This window comes from Quercus lobata, chromosome 7 (assembly GCF_001633185.2).
Source record: "Quercus lobata isolate SW786 chromosome 7, ValleyOak3.0 Primary Assembly, whole genome shotgun sequence".
Lineage (NCBI taxonomy): Eukaryota > Viridiplantae > Streptophyta > Magnoliopsida > Fagales > Fagaceae > Quercus > Quercus lobata.
The window spans coordinates 35104413-35119459 of NC_044910.1; the positions used below are offsets into that span (position 1 = coordinate 35104413).

A 15047-nucleotide genomic window follows, 5' to 3' on the forward strand; every position below is an offset into this window, starting at 1 on the left:
TTGCAAACCCTAGTTAGATTCATACATGATACACATTATCGCACACCTTTGGTGTGATTGTCATTCTATAAGTATAAGTGTTTGTAGAGTGTGAGAGGGTAACAGTGTTAGTACTCGAACATTGGCTTCAAACATTTTTTCTATGACTTCTTACCTTAAAAAGGTAGGAGCATATTGTGTTCTTATACTGATAATCATATTTTGACTAATCTAGCCTCCTTAATCCCTTAAGACCAACAATGGGCAGTAGAGGAATATTTAAATGTTGTCCATTCCAGTGACGATTTCATTATTAAATATCTTAAAACTAGAATCCCACTTTTGTTTTGCAAATTTAGTTTCTTTGCCACAACGAAGTTGCAAACCCTAGTTAGATTCATACATGATACACATTATCGCACACCTTTAGTGCGATGGTCATTTTATAAGTATAAGTGTTTGTGGGGTGTGAAGGGGTAAGAATTGAGTTTCAAGTTTTCAAGAGAAAGCTCCACGCATATATACACTTAAATTATGTTAGAGTAGAATTTATATGTTGTATATATATATATATATATATATATATATATATAAAGAGATTCATACATGATACACATCTTAGTCATTATGAGATCCCAATTACTCTATTTGGAATGGCTCTCACAAATCTGTTTGCAAACACTATTAACATATTCTTTTATATATATATATATATTATTTATTTATGGCTAAAATGCAAAATTTACTTTATATTTTCACTAGAATTCATTGTAGTTCTTTAAGTTTCAAGTTTATTCAATTATAATATTTACATAAACTTCTGTTAAATGTTAACGAAAGGTGACAGAAAAATTAAAAATTGAATAAACTTTAAATTTAAATTTAAAGGACTAAAATGAATTACGGTAAAATTTAGAAAATAAATTTTACATTTTACCCTTTTTATCCTTTTTGAGAATAAATAAACGTAAACTGTATATATATATATATATATATTTTTTTTTTTTGCTTGATAAGTGCAAGGTGTAGAATCTCTAAGCAACAGATTACAAAGGAATTAGGTGCCACTTGGCTATGAGGCCATTGCCTTAAAAAAAAAAAAACTGTATATTTAATTCATACAGTAAAAACTCTATTACATTAAACAGGCGTTTTCTTTTTTCCTTTTTTCTATCCCAAAACAAAAAGAATCAAAATATGCTGAGTTCCTCGTCGCTTTTGCTTCTGCTATAAATACCAGAGCAAGGCTCAATTGTTCAGATTAAAAAATCAAACAGAGGTGGTACCTCCCTCTGCTCTCCACTTCTCAGTAGGGTTTCTCTCTCTCGCTTCGCTTTGCTTTCTCTCACCACAAACAACCATTTCTCTCTCAGTAGAAGAAGAGAAAAAAGTGAGTGAGAAATGGACGCGTACGCGCTGCATTTGGCGATGGCTGCGCTGGTGGGAGCATCGGTGGTGGCGGTTTCGGCCTATTACATGCACAGGAAAACCCTAACTCAGTTGCTTGACTTCGCGAAAACGGTGGAGAAAGACAGGGACGATAACTCGGACCTCGACTCGCCGCAGGCGACTCAGCATTTGAAGAAACGCCGGAGCCACGCGCGACGCAAGGGAAATAGTTACGGTTACTATCGCCGCGCCTCGGCTTCTCTTCCCGACGTCACGGCGATCTCCAGCGGACCTGGCAGCGGAGGAGGCGGGGCTGGAATCGACGGCGATGATAGGCGGAGCAACGGTCCTATCCACATGGACGGGATTCCCGCAGGGTTGCCGAGGCTCCACACGCTTCCAGAAGGTATGCCTCACTCGGAATACTCCCCGGGAGAGTGATCATGAACTGAACTCTCTTTTCGCTTATATGAATATTCGAGAATTGTTGTCACGGTTTTGATAGATAGGGTTTTCTATTGGAGCAGCGTTTTTATGTACTTAATAGTTATAAGGCTCTTGTTTGCATTATATATTTTGATATTTTATGTTAATTTATAGTATTATAGTGTAGAATAGTGTTATTTTCATGAAGAAGCGAAACCTCTTTTTTTTTTTTTTTTTTGGTATTAATAAGTTTTACTGCTATATTATAAAATGGTCAAATTTCATGGTGGATTGGATATTTTAAGGAAAATTGAGATTGAGTTGGGTATTGCTATTGGGATGCTTGTTATGTGGTATATGGTCAATCTTGAAATGTTCAGGTCTAATTTGCTATATTTATTGGAAAGATTTAGTGGCTTTGTTGGTGTAGATGCTTTACATTGTATGAGTTGAAGTAATGAGGAATAAACTAGTTTCAAAATATGGTTAGAGATGTTATTCTGCATATTCAACCCCATCATTTGCTTTTTTTTTTTTTTTTTTTTTTTTTTTTTTTTTTTTGGTTTTTTGTTTTTAAAACCTTTTTTTGAATTGGTGTAAGGGTTTAATAGGATATGAATCAGTTCAATTCCCCCTTCGTGACTTCGTCTCTTCTAGCTCCCATTGACCTTGCGTCCCAATCTTAGATTTCCCATATTTTAAGTCTCTATCTCTCTCTCTCTCACACACACACACACACACACACATATATTCCTTCTATGTCTGATGACATCTGGGGATTTACAGTTGGCTTGTTATATAAGTTGATTAGCATAGGCAGACTGCTTATGTTCAAAGCAATGATGAATTTTTTAATAATATAGCTTGCAATTTGAGGGAAAAAAATGAATCATGAAAGTTTCTTATTAAATATATTCCTTCTATTATACCATTTTTATCTTTTCATTCTCGATGAAAAGATGAATCATGAAAGTTTCTTATTAAATGAGGGAAAAAATTACCATGTGGAAGGAAGATGCTATGGAGGGGCAGAAAGAAAACAACACAGCATAAATGGTATAATAGCAAAACACTTGAAATATTTAAGGGAAGCTGAGTGCCCAGGTAGAATGTTTCCCATCAGGAAGTTCTCATGGGTGAAGATTTGTCATCTTTGGTGTAGCATCTACCTCCAAGTTATCCCATCTCGGAATCCAAATAAGTGGCTTAATTGGCAGAGAGAACATTATTGATTTCTTTACAGAATCAGAATCAGACTCTTTTGACTTTTGTGAATCACTTAACTATACTATGGCCCACAAATGTAGAACCAGAAATTCATTGCTGGTGCATTTAATCAATGAGAACTATTCTAACGTTGGCTACCATGGTATTCAGCAACAACTACTCCTCTGGTCCTGGAAAATAAACAGAATGTTTTGATGTCCTTCCTTTCTTTTGGAATCACCTAATTGTACTATGGTCAAAGAATGTAGAATCAGATATTCATTGCTTACCTGCTTTTAATCAATGAAAACGACACTAATTTTAGCTACCATGGTATTTAGTCACAACAACACTGCTGGTGGTCCTGGGAAAATAAACAGAATGTTTTGATGTCCTTCCTGTCTTTAGGATTGTTTTCTTAATCCCACTCTGTTTTTTTTTTTTTTTTTTTTTTTTTTTTGAGAGAGCAGGGTTGGAGTTGATGCCATTTATCTTTTACTGATTAAGGAAAGAATTCTTTTATTTCAGGGAAATCTGCTGGGCATGTAAGTTCAACCAAGAGAACCGGTTCTTTTATCAGACCAACTTCTCCCAAGTCTCCTGTTGCAAGTGCTAGTGCCTTCGAGAGTGTAGATGGATCAGAGGATGAAGATAACATGACTGACAATGCTAAACTAGATACTACATATCTGCACACTAATGGAAATGCTGTGAGTTTATATAATAGTACTTTTTGTTCTCCGCTGAAGGAAACTCCATTCAGAAGCTGAAAGTTTTGCTTTGTACCTCTTTGTGCAGGGGCCAGAGTGTAAAAATCTATATGAGAATTTACCAGACCACGTTAAGGCCAGTGGAGAACAGAAGCCTATAGTTGCTTCTAGTATGATTCGTTCCCATAGTATATCTGGTGACTTGCACGGTGTTCAGCCCGACCCAATTGCAGCTGATATTCTGAGAAAGGAGCCAGAACAAGAAATTTTTGCTCGGCTTAAAATAACACCTAGTGGTATGGACTGCCTGTCATTTCTCTTTAATGTAAATTATCTGTCAGATATATAGTGTTAATGCTGAGTACTCTTATTGGGTTGGACTTGAGACTTACACCTATAAAGCCTTCATTTATTTCTCTCCTTCTCCTTAATTAGTTAATGACTTAGAAAATAATAAGTATAACAATCTTGATGATTATTTATGTAAGCACCTTTATTAGTTGATTTATAGTTACAACAATGATGACGAGAACCAAGCCTTAGCCTTACTCCCAAATTTTTTCGGATCAGCTTTGGGTCTTCAACAGATTAACTAGGGTTGGGTACACGTATTCTTTTTCGTGGTTCCATTTATAATAACGTGGCTAAATTTTATGTTGGCCATCAACCTACTACAATCTTCCTTTTTCTAGGCTTGGCACCGGCTATGAAGAAAATATATGACACTAAACACAGACACAAGCAGGGTTGTTAGTGATTTATAGTTACTCCTTCAAAAAAGGCTGTACTATTAACTTTTAAGCCTGCTACTCTCAATACTATATCCTAGATTAGGATCTGCAATTGAGGAGCAAGTCTCAATGGTTGTTATTTCTAACATCTGTATATTTTACCAGAGGTGCCATCACCTGATGAAGTGGAGGCCTACGTGGTTCTTCAAGAATGCCTTGAAATGCGAAAAAAATATGTATTCAGTGAATTAGTGGCTCCATGGGTAAAAGAAGTTATATCTGATCCCAGTACTCCAAAGCCTAATCCTGAGCCGTTTTCTTATAGTCCTGAGGGAAATTCTGGTGTGAGTTTTCTTTTGATTCTTGAATAATAGCATTCCATAATGCATTGCTTTAAGATATTCTACTTCTATTCCATTGTTATCTCTAACATGTTCCAAATTTCATGCAGCATTATTTTGACATGCAAGACGGGGTCATTCATGTCTATGCAAATAAGGATTGTAAGATTGCTAGATAGTTTTTGCTTGTTATATTTTACAAGTTTGTGTTAACCTACTGGGATGTTTATGCATGTTTACCTGGTTTTTTCACAGCTAAAGAAGAGCTTTTCCCTGTTGCTGATGCAACAACCTTTTTCACTGATCTGCATCACATACTTCGAGTTATTGCAGCTGGGAATATTAGAACTCTATGTCATCATCGGCTTAATCTTCTGGAACAAGTAGATGGTTTTCCATTGATGATTATTAGTAATTGTGCTGCATGATAATATTCTTATATCTTACTACTACATATAATAATATCTTTATTAATGTGCTCATTTGTGTGCAATCCAGAAATTCAATCTTCATTTGATGCTTAATGCGGATAGAGAATTTCTTGCTCAGAAAAGTGCTCCACATCGTGACTTCTATAATGTCAGGAAAGTTGATACGCATGTTCATCACTCAGCGTGCATGAACCAGAAGCATCTTTTAAGGTTTATAAAGTCAAAGCTGAGGAAAGAGCCTGATGAGGTAATAATTTGAATTTTTATGCTGATCTGTTGTTGATGTGTCTGTCTGATGGTTATGATTGACTCTAAATGCAGCTATCCCTTACTAAAAAGAAATCTTTTCATTTGAAATATGGCGCCTGTTGAATTCAATGAAATTTTTGTTCCCTTCCCAGCATGAACTAAGATTTTTTTTTTCCCCCAATGCATTGAATTTTCTCCATAGCCTTGACTTTCCTATACTTTTTTTCCCAGGTTGTAATTTTTCGAGATGGGACATATCTGACCTTGAAAGAAGTATTTGAGAGCTTGGATCTAACTGGGTAAAGAAATCTTCTTTTGCTCTCACCCAAATGAAGATGTATACTTTTACTCATTGTCATAAATATTTGTTAATAAACTTATTTATATATTTGGAGACAGTTTGTGATCTCACTTTTGCATTTGTTTGAACAGGTATGATCTGAATGTTGACCTTTTGGATGTTCATGCAGACAAGAGTACTTTTCATCGCTTTGATAAGTTCAATCTTAAGTACAACCCCTGTGGTCAAAGTAGGCTCCGGGAGATTTTCCTTAAGCAAGATAATCTTATCCAAGGTATGTGCATCCTGCTTGTTTGCTTGATTACTAGGTATGGTTGCTCCTTACTGTATTCTCTTGCATCAAGCCACTTACTATTTAAAACTGAGTCAATTATCATGTAGAACTTGGTACACACGAGACCATCTTCACCTTTATAATAAACTCTGTACTTAATAAAAAAAACAATTATCATGTGGAACTTGGTTGGCTGTGGGATTTTCTATGATAGAGTGATGAATGAACTTTTACTTTTTTCTACCAAGGACTTCCAATATTTAGTTTGAGGGTAGTTGATGTAGTTTGTGAGTTTGACAGCATAGGGTGCTTGGCTTTTTTAACATTATTATGTCATCTGTCTACTTTGTTTCATGGCCATATATATGTACAAATTCAATAGATGGGCATGAAAAATTTGATTAGGCTGGAACAATATGCATTTTATTGTGTGTACTTTTCAATACACGATATATTTTACTGTGGAAGGGAAAATTAGTTCTGAATTCTAGGCAATAAGTTTTCTCAAGGATTGAGAATATCTATGCGCTTTAAATTTGCACCCTTCACCTAGATTGATAGATATGTCAAACAACATTTTTTGAAGTACCTTCCAAATTGAGCAATTCGTTGTTTTCCTCTCACTGGAACTTTATTTATCTTGAAGTTGTCTCCTTTCTAGCAAGAGAAAGGTATAAGTGAATGAGCTTGTAGAATTGTTCTGTTAAGAGCTTTTGTATGATAGGGGATTTCAGTTCATTCAGCAGGTTTTAATTCTATTTTCTGATGTTCTGTAATCTGTCAGCTCCTCTTTCATAAGAGAAGATGATGATTAGATTGATATTTGGAATATGTCCCTTATTGATTACCAATCCTTATATCCTTATATTTGTCTGTCATCTCTTATTGAATAGGTCGTTTCCTTGGCGAGCTGACAAAGCAAGTGTTTTCTGATCTCGATGCGAGTAAATATCAGGTGCTTACTTGCTTTCCTGTTCACTTATATGTTTATTATATTTTAGTGTATTCTCTTTTTGTTTCTTTTTAAATTGTAGAACGAGTCAACATTTGATGTTCAAATATATATATATTTATATATATATATATATTGTTGATAAAATTGTTTTCAAAGGAGCCTGGTGCATTGTACTGCATTGTTGTGCTGATTGGGTCTCAAGCTTTATGATGGCGCAACCATAGTGTGGTTAGGGAAACAATATCCACTTTGGAAGCCTAAGGATAAGGCAAAAACCTAGAATAAGTGTCCACTGTGTGTGTGTGTGTGTTTTATTTGGTTATTCTAGAGTTGAGGGAATTTTAGTAATTCTGTAATTTTTTTTTTTGTATGAGCCATAGTTGTGGGCCTTCTTAATAAGTCAGTCTTATTTTATGAGTTTCTGTGTGGGTTTGCTTTGATTCAATTAGGGTTTGGTTTATTGTACTCTAACAAGGAAGAGTTGGTCAATAAAGTATTGTGTGTTTTGAGTATTAAGTCATGCTGACCGTATTGTTCTTTTCCTCTTTTCTTTTTTTCTCATCTCATTTCATTCTCTTTGATATTCTGTCACTGATCATAGGTATTGTAAACAATGAATTTGAAGTGGTTCTTTCACTAATAAATTAATCGACTTCTCAGAAAAACTCTTATAGAGCAATTTTTTTTTTGGTGTATAAAGCATTTGTTAAACATTCTTTACAGCAGCAGCTTAATGCAAAATGAGTCAGAGTTGAGGAAGATGTTGAACATTCTTGCCAGTGGACACAATGTGAATGTTGAAATTATGTTTTTACCATTTATGCCAGTTGCACATTTTAGCATCTGTGATGTGTAATGATAGAAATATTCCAGCACTGAATGACCATTGCACAGTGTAATTTTGGAATGTTCACTGCCTTCAATATGGGTGTCAGAACCACCCTTTTTTTTTGGCGGGGGGGGAGGGAAAGGGGTGTTCAACTATTCATTCATACATGTTTTAACGCTCTATATTCATTTCTGTTTCTCCATTTTGTTGCTGCAGATGGCTGAATACAGAATCTCAATATATGGTAGGAAGCAAAGTGAGTGGGACCAAATGGCTAGTTGGATAGTGAATAATGAACTGTACAGTGAGAATGTTGTTTGGTTGATCCAGGTACTTACAAGAATCTGTCAGAATCAAATAACAAAATTAATCTTATTCATTAGTGAGATGAAAATTCTAGATATTTTGTCAACACCTCAGCAATGTGAGAGGGCACATCCTCAGCAAATTGAGTATTTTGTCAATATCTAATGCCTATTTTTTTTTTTCCAAAATCTTTTCAGCTTCCACGTCTGTACAATGTGTACAAGGAAATGGGAATTGTGACATCATTTCAGAACATTCTCGACAATATCTTTATTCCATTATTTGAGGTTACTGTGGATCCAGATTCACATCCTCAGTTGCATGTTTTCTTGAAACAGGTATGAAAAATCTTGTTTGTAAAATCTTCTCAATCTAGCAAATATGGTTATTGAGCCACAATTGTACTAATTGTTTCTGCAATCATTACATCTCTTCTCTTAAATCCTTGACACTAAGTAGAAATAAAAAAATCTATTAGATTGTAAATGCCAGGAACCTGGGCTACACACAAACACACTATTTTATTAAGCGAAACTTGTTTTTTTTGTTTTGATTCATGAAACTTGGTTTTTTTAGAACTTTACTTCCTATGTCTTAGATTTGGTTTACCATGATTATCAGATTAATTCGTTGCAACCATGAAGGCTTAAATACATCCTTCCCTGCAGAACTTAATCAATGGGTAAATATGAAAGAATGTGGAAAGATTTAGTTTGATGGAAAGATTTAGTTTTAAAGCTATTAAACTTTTGCCAATGAGCTCTAGCTCAAATGGCATCTCCTCCCCTTGTAAGAGCAACATGGAATGATCATGGTTTCAAAACCCACTGAGTGCATGTGTAACTTATCAATAAAAGAAGTATTTTATACTTAAAAACTGTAGTTATATTTTTTGAGATTTGAACAAAGCATGTTGTGTTTGGGTTAAGTTTGTCGTTTTATATTTAAAATCTCTAGGTAAAAAGATTTTAACTGTTAAGATATCTGACTTCTCATATATTTGCTTGTTCAGGTTGTGGGATTGGATTTGGTGGATGATGAAAGTAAGCCTGAAAGACGTCCCACAAAACACATGCCCACACCTGCTCAATGGACTAATGTATTCAATCCAGCATTTTCATACTATGTGTATTACTGTTATGCTAACCTATACACACTAAACAAGGTATGCATTCTACAATCACAAGCAATCTTGTAATTTATTATGAGTACAATTTCTGGTTGTTTAAACTATTTCCCTTATGCCACCCCTTTTTTCTTTCTTCTTTAGAAAGTAAATAATGTAACTATGGAAGCTGCATATTACTATATAAATAAAAAAAGGAGCTGCATTCATCAGAAGGAAGAGATTGGCAAGCTGTAGTTGTTGAGCAATTGTGCTAGTAAATAGTAACTGCTAATTGTTAACATTAGCAGTAGTTGCAATTGCAGGACTCACGTGTTATTAGCTGCCATTGCTTATTGCTTACAAAGGCATAGGGGCATGCTGTAGGAAAAAAAATAAAAAAATAAAAATGTAAAAAAGAAACAGCCAACACAGTAAGTTACAAGCTCAAAGAAGAACATAAACAAAAGAAAACAAGACACCAGATATAGCTATGTACTAAAAATTGACTAAGGGAAATGCCAAGATCTCTGCAATCATGTACTTTGTTGATCTATCTGCAGTTTCCTGAAGTTGATAACCTGATTTTTGGCACTCCTTGTGATCTCTTCCAGAATCCTAGCATAGTCTATGCTCTCATGTCTAAAAACCTAGCATACGTTTCCTTCCAGATAGAGTAGACAGCATCAGCAAAAAATCATTTTGATAATAAGCAGAACAAATTGGGTTTTTTTTTTTTTAATTTTAATTTTTTTTTTTTTAAGAGTCTGACTTAACAAATGTTTCTTTAACATGTTGGTTGTGTTGGTCTTTTGTAGTCTTGACAAGTGCAATAGTTTCTAGATGCCCGTGTCTTGATTTAGATGCATTGAATTCTGACCTGTCAGATGTTTACTATTTTCAGCTTCGTGAATCTAAAGGCATGACGACAATAAAATTCCGTCCGCACTCTGGGGAGGTATTTATGGAATAGTTGTTTTAATTAATACAGATATTTAATTGTACGGATGCCTTATGTATAGTGTACTTCCAGGCTGGTGACATCGACCACCTTGCTGCAACCTTTCTTACAGCTCATAATATTGCACATGGAATCAATTTGAGAAAATCGCCTGTACTACAATATCTGTATTATCTAGCACAGGTAGGAATTATTTTAGATTGATGTTATGATTTGATTAATTGCAATATTTGTTTACAATATTTGCAATATTTGCATCAGATTGGTCTGGCCATGTCTCCATTGAGCAACAACTCGTTATTTTTGGACTACCATCGGAATCCCTTTCCTACTTTTTTCTTACGGGGTCTCAATGTTTCACTTTCAACTGATGATCCACTGCAAATTCACTTAACAAAAGAACCTCTGGTGGAAGAATATAGCATAGCTGCTTCAGTGAGCTCTATTTCTTGAATACATTCATTTATAGTTATGCATGCACATAATTTCATACCTAGATACAGGCCCAAATATTTTAATGACCTTCATGCAGGTGTGGAAGCTCAGTTCATGTGATTTATGTGAGATCGCCCGTAATTCAGTCTACCAATCAGGTTTCTCACATGCCCTCAAGGTACATACCCTCATCCTGAGCTTATACCACTATTTTGGTTCATCTTCTTTACTGATGCTACAAAGATAATGTCATGGCAATCACCTTCCCCTGGATCTCATAGAGCCTTAGGAACTAGGAACCGCTAGGTCAACCCCTTGGGGTTGGGTGTGTATGTGCTAGAAATGCTTGTTAGGTGCTCTGTAGTAAAGCAGCTACTACATAGCTTGAGCAGCAGTTCATTACGGCTCTGGCTCAGTGGGAGGCCTTTTTGCTATTCTGCATTCTCAGTTGACTTAAATGCCATAGATTCTAAATGCAAGTTAGAATGGGACATATTATTGCTTTCTGGACAAAACATATACAAATTACTTTATTTTTTCGTGGACACCCATCTGTCCAGCATGCATTTTGTTCCTGATCCATGGTTGACCATTCACTGCTTGCTTGGTTGTATCATATAATGAAATTAGCTGAAATTAATTCTAGTTCTTTTAAGTTCTAGAGAAGAAGGGGAAGAAACTTCCAGGGTTTCCAAATGTCAATAATATTTCATATAGATGATTTTTTGCCTGCCTATTTTTATATCTTACCCAATTGGAATTTCTGTTTCAGTCACACTGGATTGGGAAAGAATACTACAAGAGAGGACCAAGTGGAAATGACATACATAGAACTAATGTGCCTCATATTCGGTTGGAATTCCGTGATACGGTATGCTTTTAATTGTGGTTTCATGCATGGCTCAATCTGGTTCTTTTACTCATGTAATGCCTTTTTATTATGCCACCCTACATTTTAGAGGACTTGAAGATGCAATACTTAGAATGAAATCTCCCCACAACGCCACTCCCCCCCCCCCCCCCCCCCCCCCTTCTCCCCTTTTTCCCTGACCCATGTCTTTCTTGCTCTTCCTCTTTATTATGTTACATGTTACATCTTTTCAGTTTATTTATTGTTTCCTCTAATGTTATGTGAATAATTCAGTAAACATCACATTCCTAGATCATATCTTATGTTATTGATATTCCTTTTCTGTTCTTATTTCTACCGGAGCAAATCAAACCTAGGAGTATAAGGAGAACTAAATGATGTGATTGTGATGATTGCAGATCTGGAGAGACGAGATGCGACAAGTTTATCTGGGCAAGCCGATTATCCCTGAAGAAGTGGACAAGTGATGTGCAAGGCAAATGAACCTAATCCATCCTTGAATATCAATATGTTTTTAGAGGTGACCTCCTTGTTGTATTTCATTCTCTATTAAAGTAATTTTGACAACGGTTACTAGGAACTTCTTCAATGGAAATAAATAGGTTAATCTGAGTGTCTTGTTTGTTGCAGGAGGCAAGGAACTTGCATTACACTTGCTCATCTGCATAAAAGAGAATACATATGAAACTGACGCTCTAGCTGAAATTTGGCTTGGCACAAGTGGCATGATAACAGAAGTTAAACCTGGTCTGAAGATGAGGTAGCAATGCACATCATGGGTATTGTATTATGGCCGATCCGCATTATCTCATGCAGATTCTCAATCTGGAATATAGCCTATAGCAACAAGATCTCAATCTCTTCTCTGAGCAAATAATGGAAGTGGTTTTGTAGTAACAATGGCAGAGTTTAGAACAATAATTAGATACATCTTAGGCCTTTTTTTTTTGGCTGTTGCAGCAAAGTTATATGTAAAATGCTATCATGTAATGCTTACCCATGGCAAGAAGGGAAATTGGTCTCTTACTAATGTACTGTTCCCATACAAGATGAACTGTTTCCTACAATCAATACATTTTGCTAATTGATAGTAAAATACTAAAAGCTGAAAACCGATTTTCACCCTGCTACAGCATTGAGCTCGTCTCCAATAAAGCTTGTGTACGCTCATGCAATTTGGAGCTTCTGAGTGCAATGGTAGGATGACATGGTCATACAGATTACCTTGTTTATAGTCTGTTTCATTGTACCCCTTTTATTTGAGGGTAAGATTTAGGTACAATATTTATGTGGTGTTTTTTAGGTTCCTCTTTTAAGATTTTGTCATGGGGATTACTTTTCATGGAATAAAAGTGTATTTTTTAGTTAAAGTAGTCATATAACTAAATCTTAAGAGGGAAATCTAAGAAATAGACTACATTTTTCGGTCCTATTTTTCCTTTGTTGCAATCATTTTCGGCAAAAACTATTTATTTTTTTGGATTTTGATTGGAACCTGAAAATGTGTTGACAAAAAACCCACCAAAAATCACTTGCTACCCTGTTTTTTGTGATTAACCAAATATGTTTCTGGTTGAATAATATTTTTACGTGCGTTGAACACAAGAAATGAGGAATACATTTTCATAAAAAAGTTTGTTTTATATCAAAACAAATGGGCCTTTGTTTTTAAATCTAACTTGATCACGGGTAAGATAGGCTTGAACTCGACCTACGATATCAACTGTTGATGGCAGCAGGGTGGGGTGGGTCGGATTGAGGGTGCTTTGTTCCCATCACATCCTTTCTTTAGGTCAGACAAATTCTGTGGGGGGGGGGGGGGGGGGGAGTGGTGTAAGCTAAGGTTGAGATGAATTGAAAGTATTTTGTCTTTCTTATTGAGGTGACTTTAACAATGATAACATAGAGATGAAAGAAAAAGGGGAAGCGAGAGTGCTATGAGAGAGAAAGTAGATGTTTTAAAGATAATAATCAAATGTGTTAAAAAAAAAATCATAAATAGCATATGAATACAAAAAAAAAATATATATATATATATATAATTAAAATACACAAACATTTAGTTTTTAAAATTGGATTGGATTGCTTGGTTAACTGATTATCTGTGAATACCTATTATATTAATTTTGCTTTTAAAGGATATATAGTTTTTCATTTGCTCTTTGTGTGTAAATATTATTTCCATTGAACTTAAATTATTTGCTAACTTTATTTGTCATTTAAGAATTATACCTTTTGTGAGAGTGCCTTTTTTTGTGACACTCAGGCCCAAGGATCTCGGGCCTAATAAGTGGTTTGGTGGACTAGGCCTTGATTCACCGCAGCTAACAAGCTGTTTAAGAATCAAATGATGCACAAAGGATGCTTCCTACAATACACGTAAAATGACAAGTAAGGATATTCGTATTGAAAGACATATCAAAACAATAAGGTAAATTCAAAGAACATGATCAACAAAGGAACACAAAATAATGTTATAAGGATCTTTAAATCAGTGGGACATATTTCATTAATATGTTCTTTGTTATGGTTACAGAATGCTCACTAAGACGTGATACAAGGTTCAATCAAGCTCAAAAATTACAGTCTTGAATGGCTATTTCAGCCTTCAAAACTTGCAAAATTTGATTCTCTTTGAATCCTAGTATGTGCAATAATGGCTTTTTACAGGATACCGGGAAGCAATATTATTAACTTTCCCTCAGTTTTCCCTTCTTTTACAAAACTTTACTGATAGTTTTTTCTCTCCAAAAATCTCTGCCTTTTCTTCGTAACCTACCCTTCCTTTTATAGTGAAATTCTGGCATCCCAGGGGAACCATTGGTTCCCCTGTTTCGTCTTATGGTTAACAGAGCTTGTTCTGTGCCCATCACTTGGCAGGTTCTATTTCCTGTTTTTTCATTCTTTTCCTTTTTCAGCTTTGATTCCTTTGAAAGTCCATGGTTGGTTACCTATTTCGGGATGTGCTGAGGTATGCTCTTCTCGATTTCATAGTTTGGCAGTTCCCCTTTTGCCCTTTTTCCCGTCTGGGCGGAATCCCATTCTGCTGACTTGAAAGTCGCCTGTTGCCATTCCCCTTTTCGTATTTCTCCATTTTGGTTCCCCGAGACGCTTCCCACTTGTGCCATGAGAGGTCGCTGGTTATTTCTTCTTTTTTTGCTGGGTCTTTTGGAGCTTATGGCTTCTACTCTGTTTCTTATTTTCTTTTCTTGTCCTTTTCTTTCGAGCTATCTTAATCTTCCTTTGACTGTGCTTATGCGCCTAGAAGAATCCGCGCCTCTTGGTGATTGCTAAGGATCTGGCTATTTTCTTTAATCTCTTGCCGTGGGTTTCTTTTCTTTTTTGATGCTTCTTCTTTTGGGCTTCAAGCCTCTTAGGCCTGCCATTTCTTTTTCTTTCGTGGTCCCCTTGCACCTGCTTCCTTGGGCTTGGCTTATTTTCTTTTGGGCTTGGCTCACTTCTTTGGACTTCTCTCACTGTGATCCTTTTAGACCTCAACACCTTTGAAAATAATCTTCAATTTTTATGTTTTTTTACTTTTTTTTTAT

At 35.5% G+C, this 15047-nt stretch overlaps 1 protein-coding gene across 1 annotated transcript; it reads left to right on the forward strand.

Annotated features, from left to right (window-relative positions):
- Positions 1-1167: 1167 nt before the first annotated feature.
- Positions 1168-12631, forward strand: LOC115951356 (AMP deaminase). The gene is made up of 20 exons (XM_031068571.1): positions 1168-1774; positions 3529-3710; positions 3799-4006; positions 4607-4785; positions 4893-4944; positions 5038-5165; positions 5281-5460; positions 5694-5761; positions 5895-6037; positions 6931-6992; positions 8038-8151; positions 8325-8465; positions 9140-9292; positions 10137-10190; positions 10266-10376; positions 10455-10628; positions 10726-10806; positions 11401-11499; positions 11898-12019; positions 12130-12631. The coding sequence occupies exons 1-19, from the start codon at positions 1381-1383 to the stop codon at positions 11964-11966; spliced, it is 2592 nt and encodes an 863-aa protein (XP_030924431.1). The 5' UTR covers positions 1168-1380; the 3' UTR covers positions 11967-12019; positions 12130-12631.
- Positions 12632-15047: the final 2416 nt, after the last annotated feature.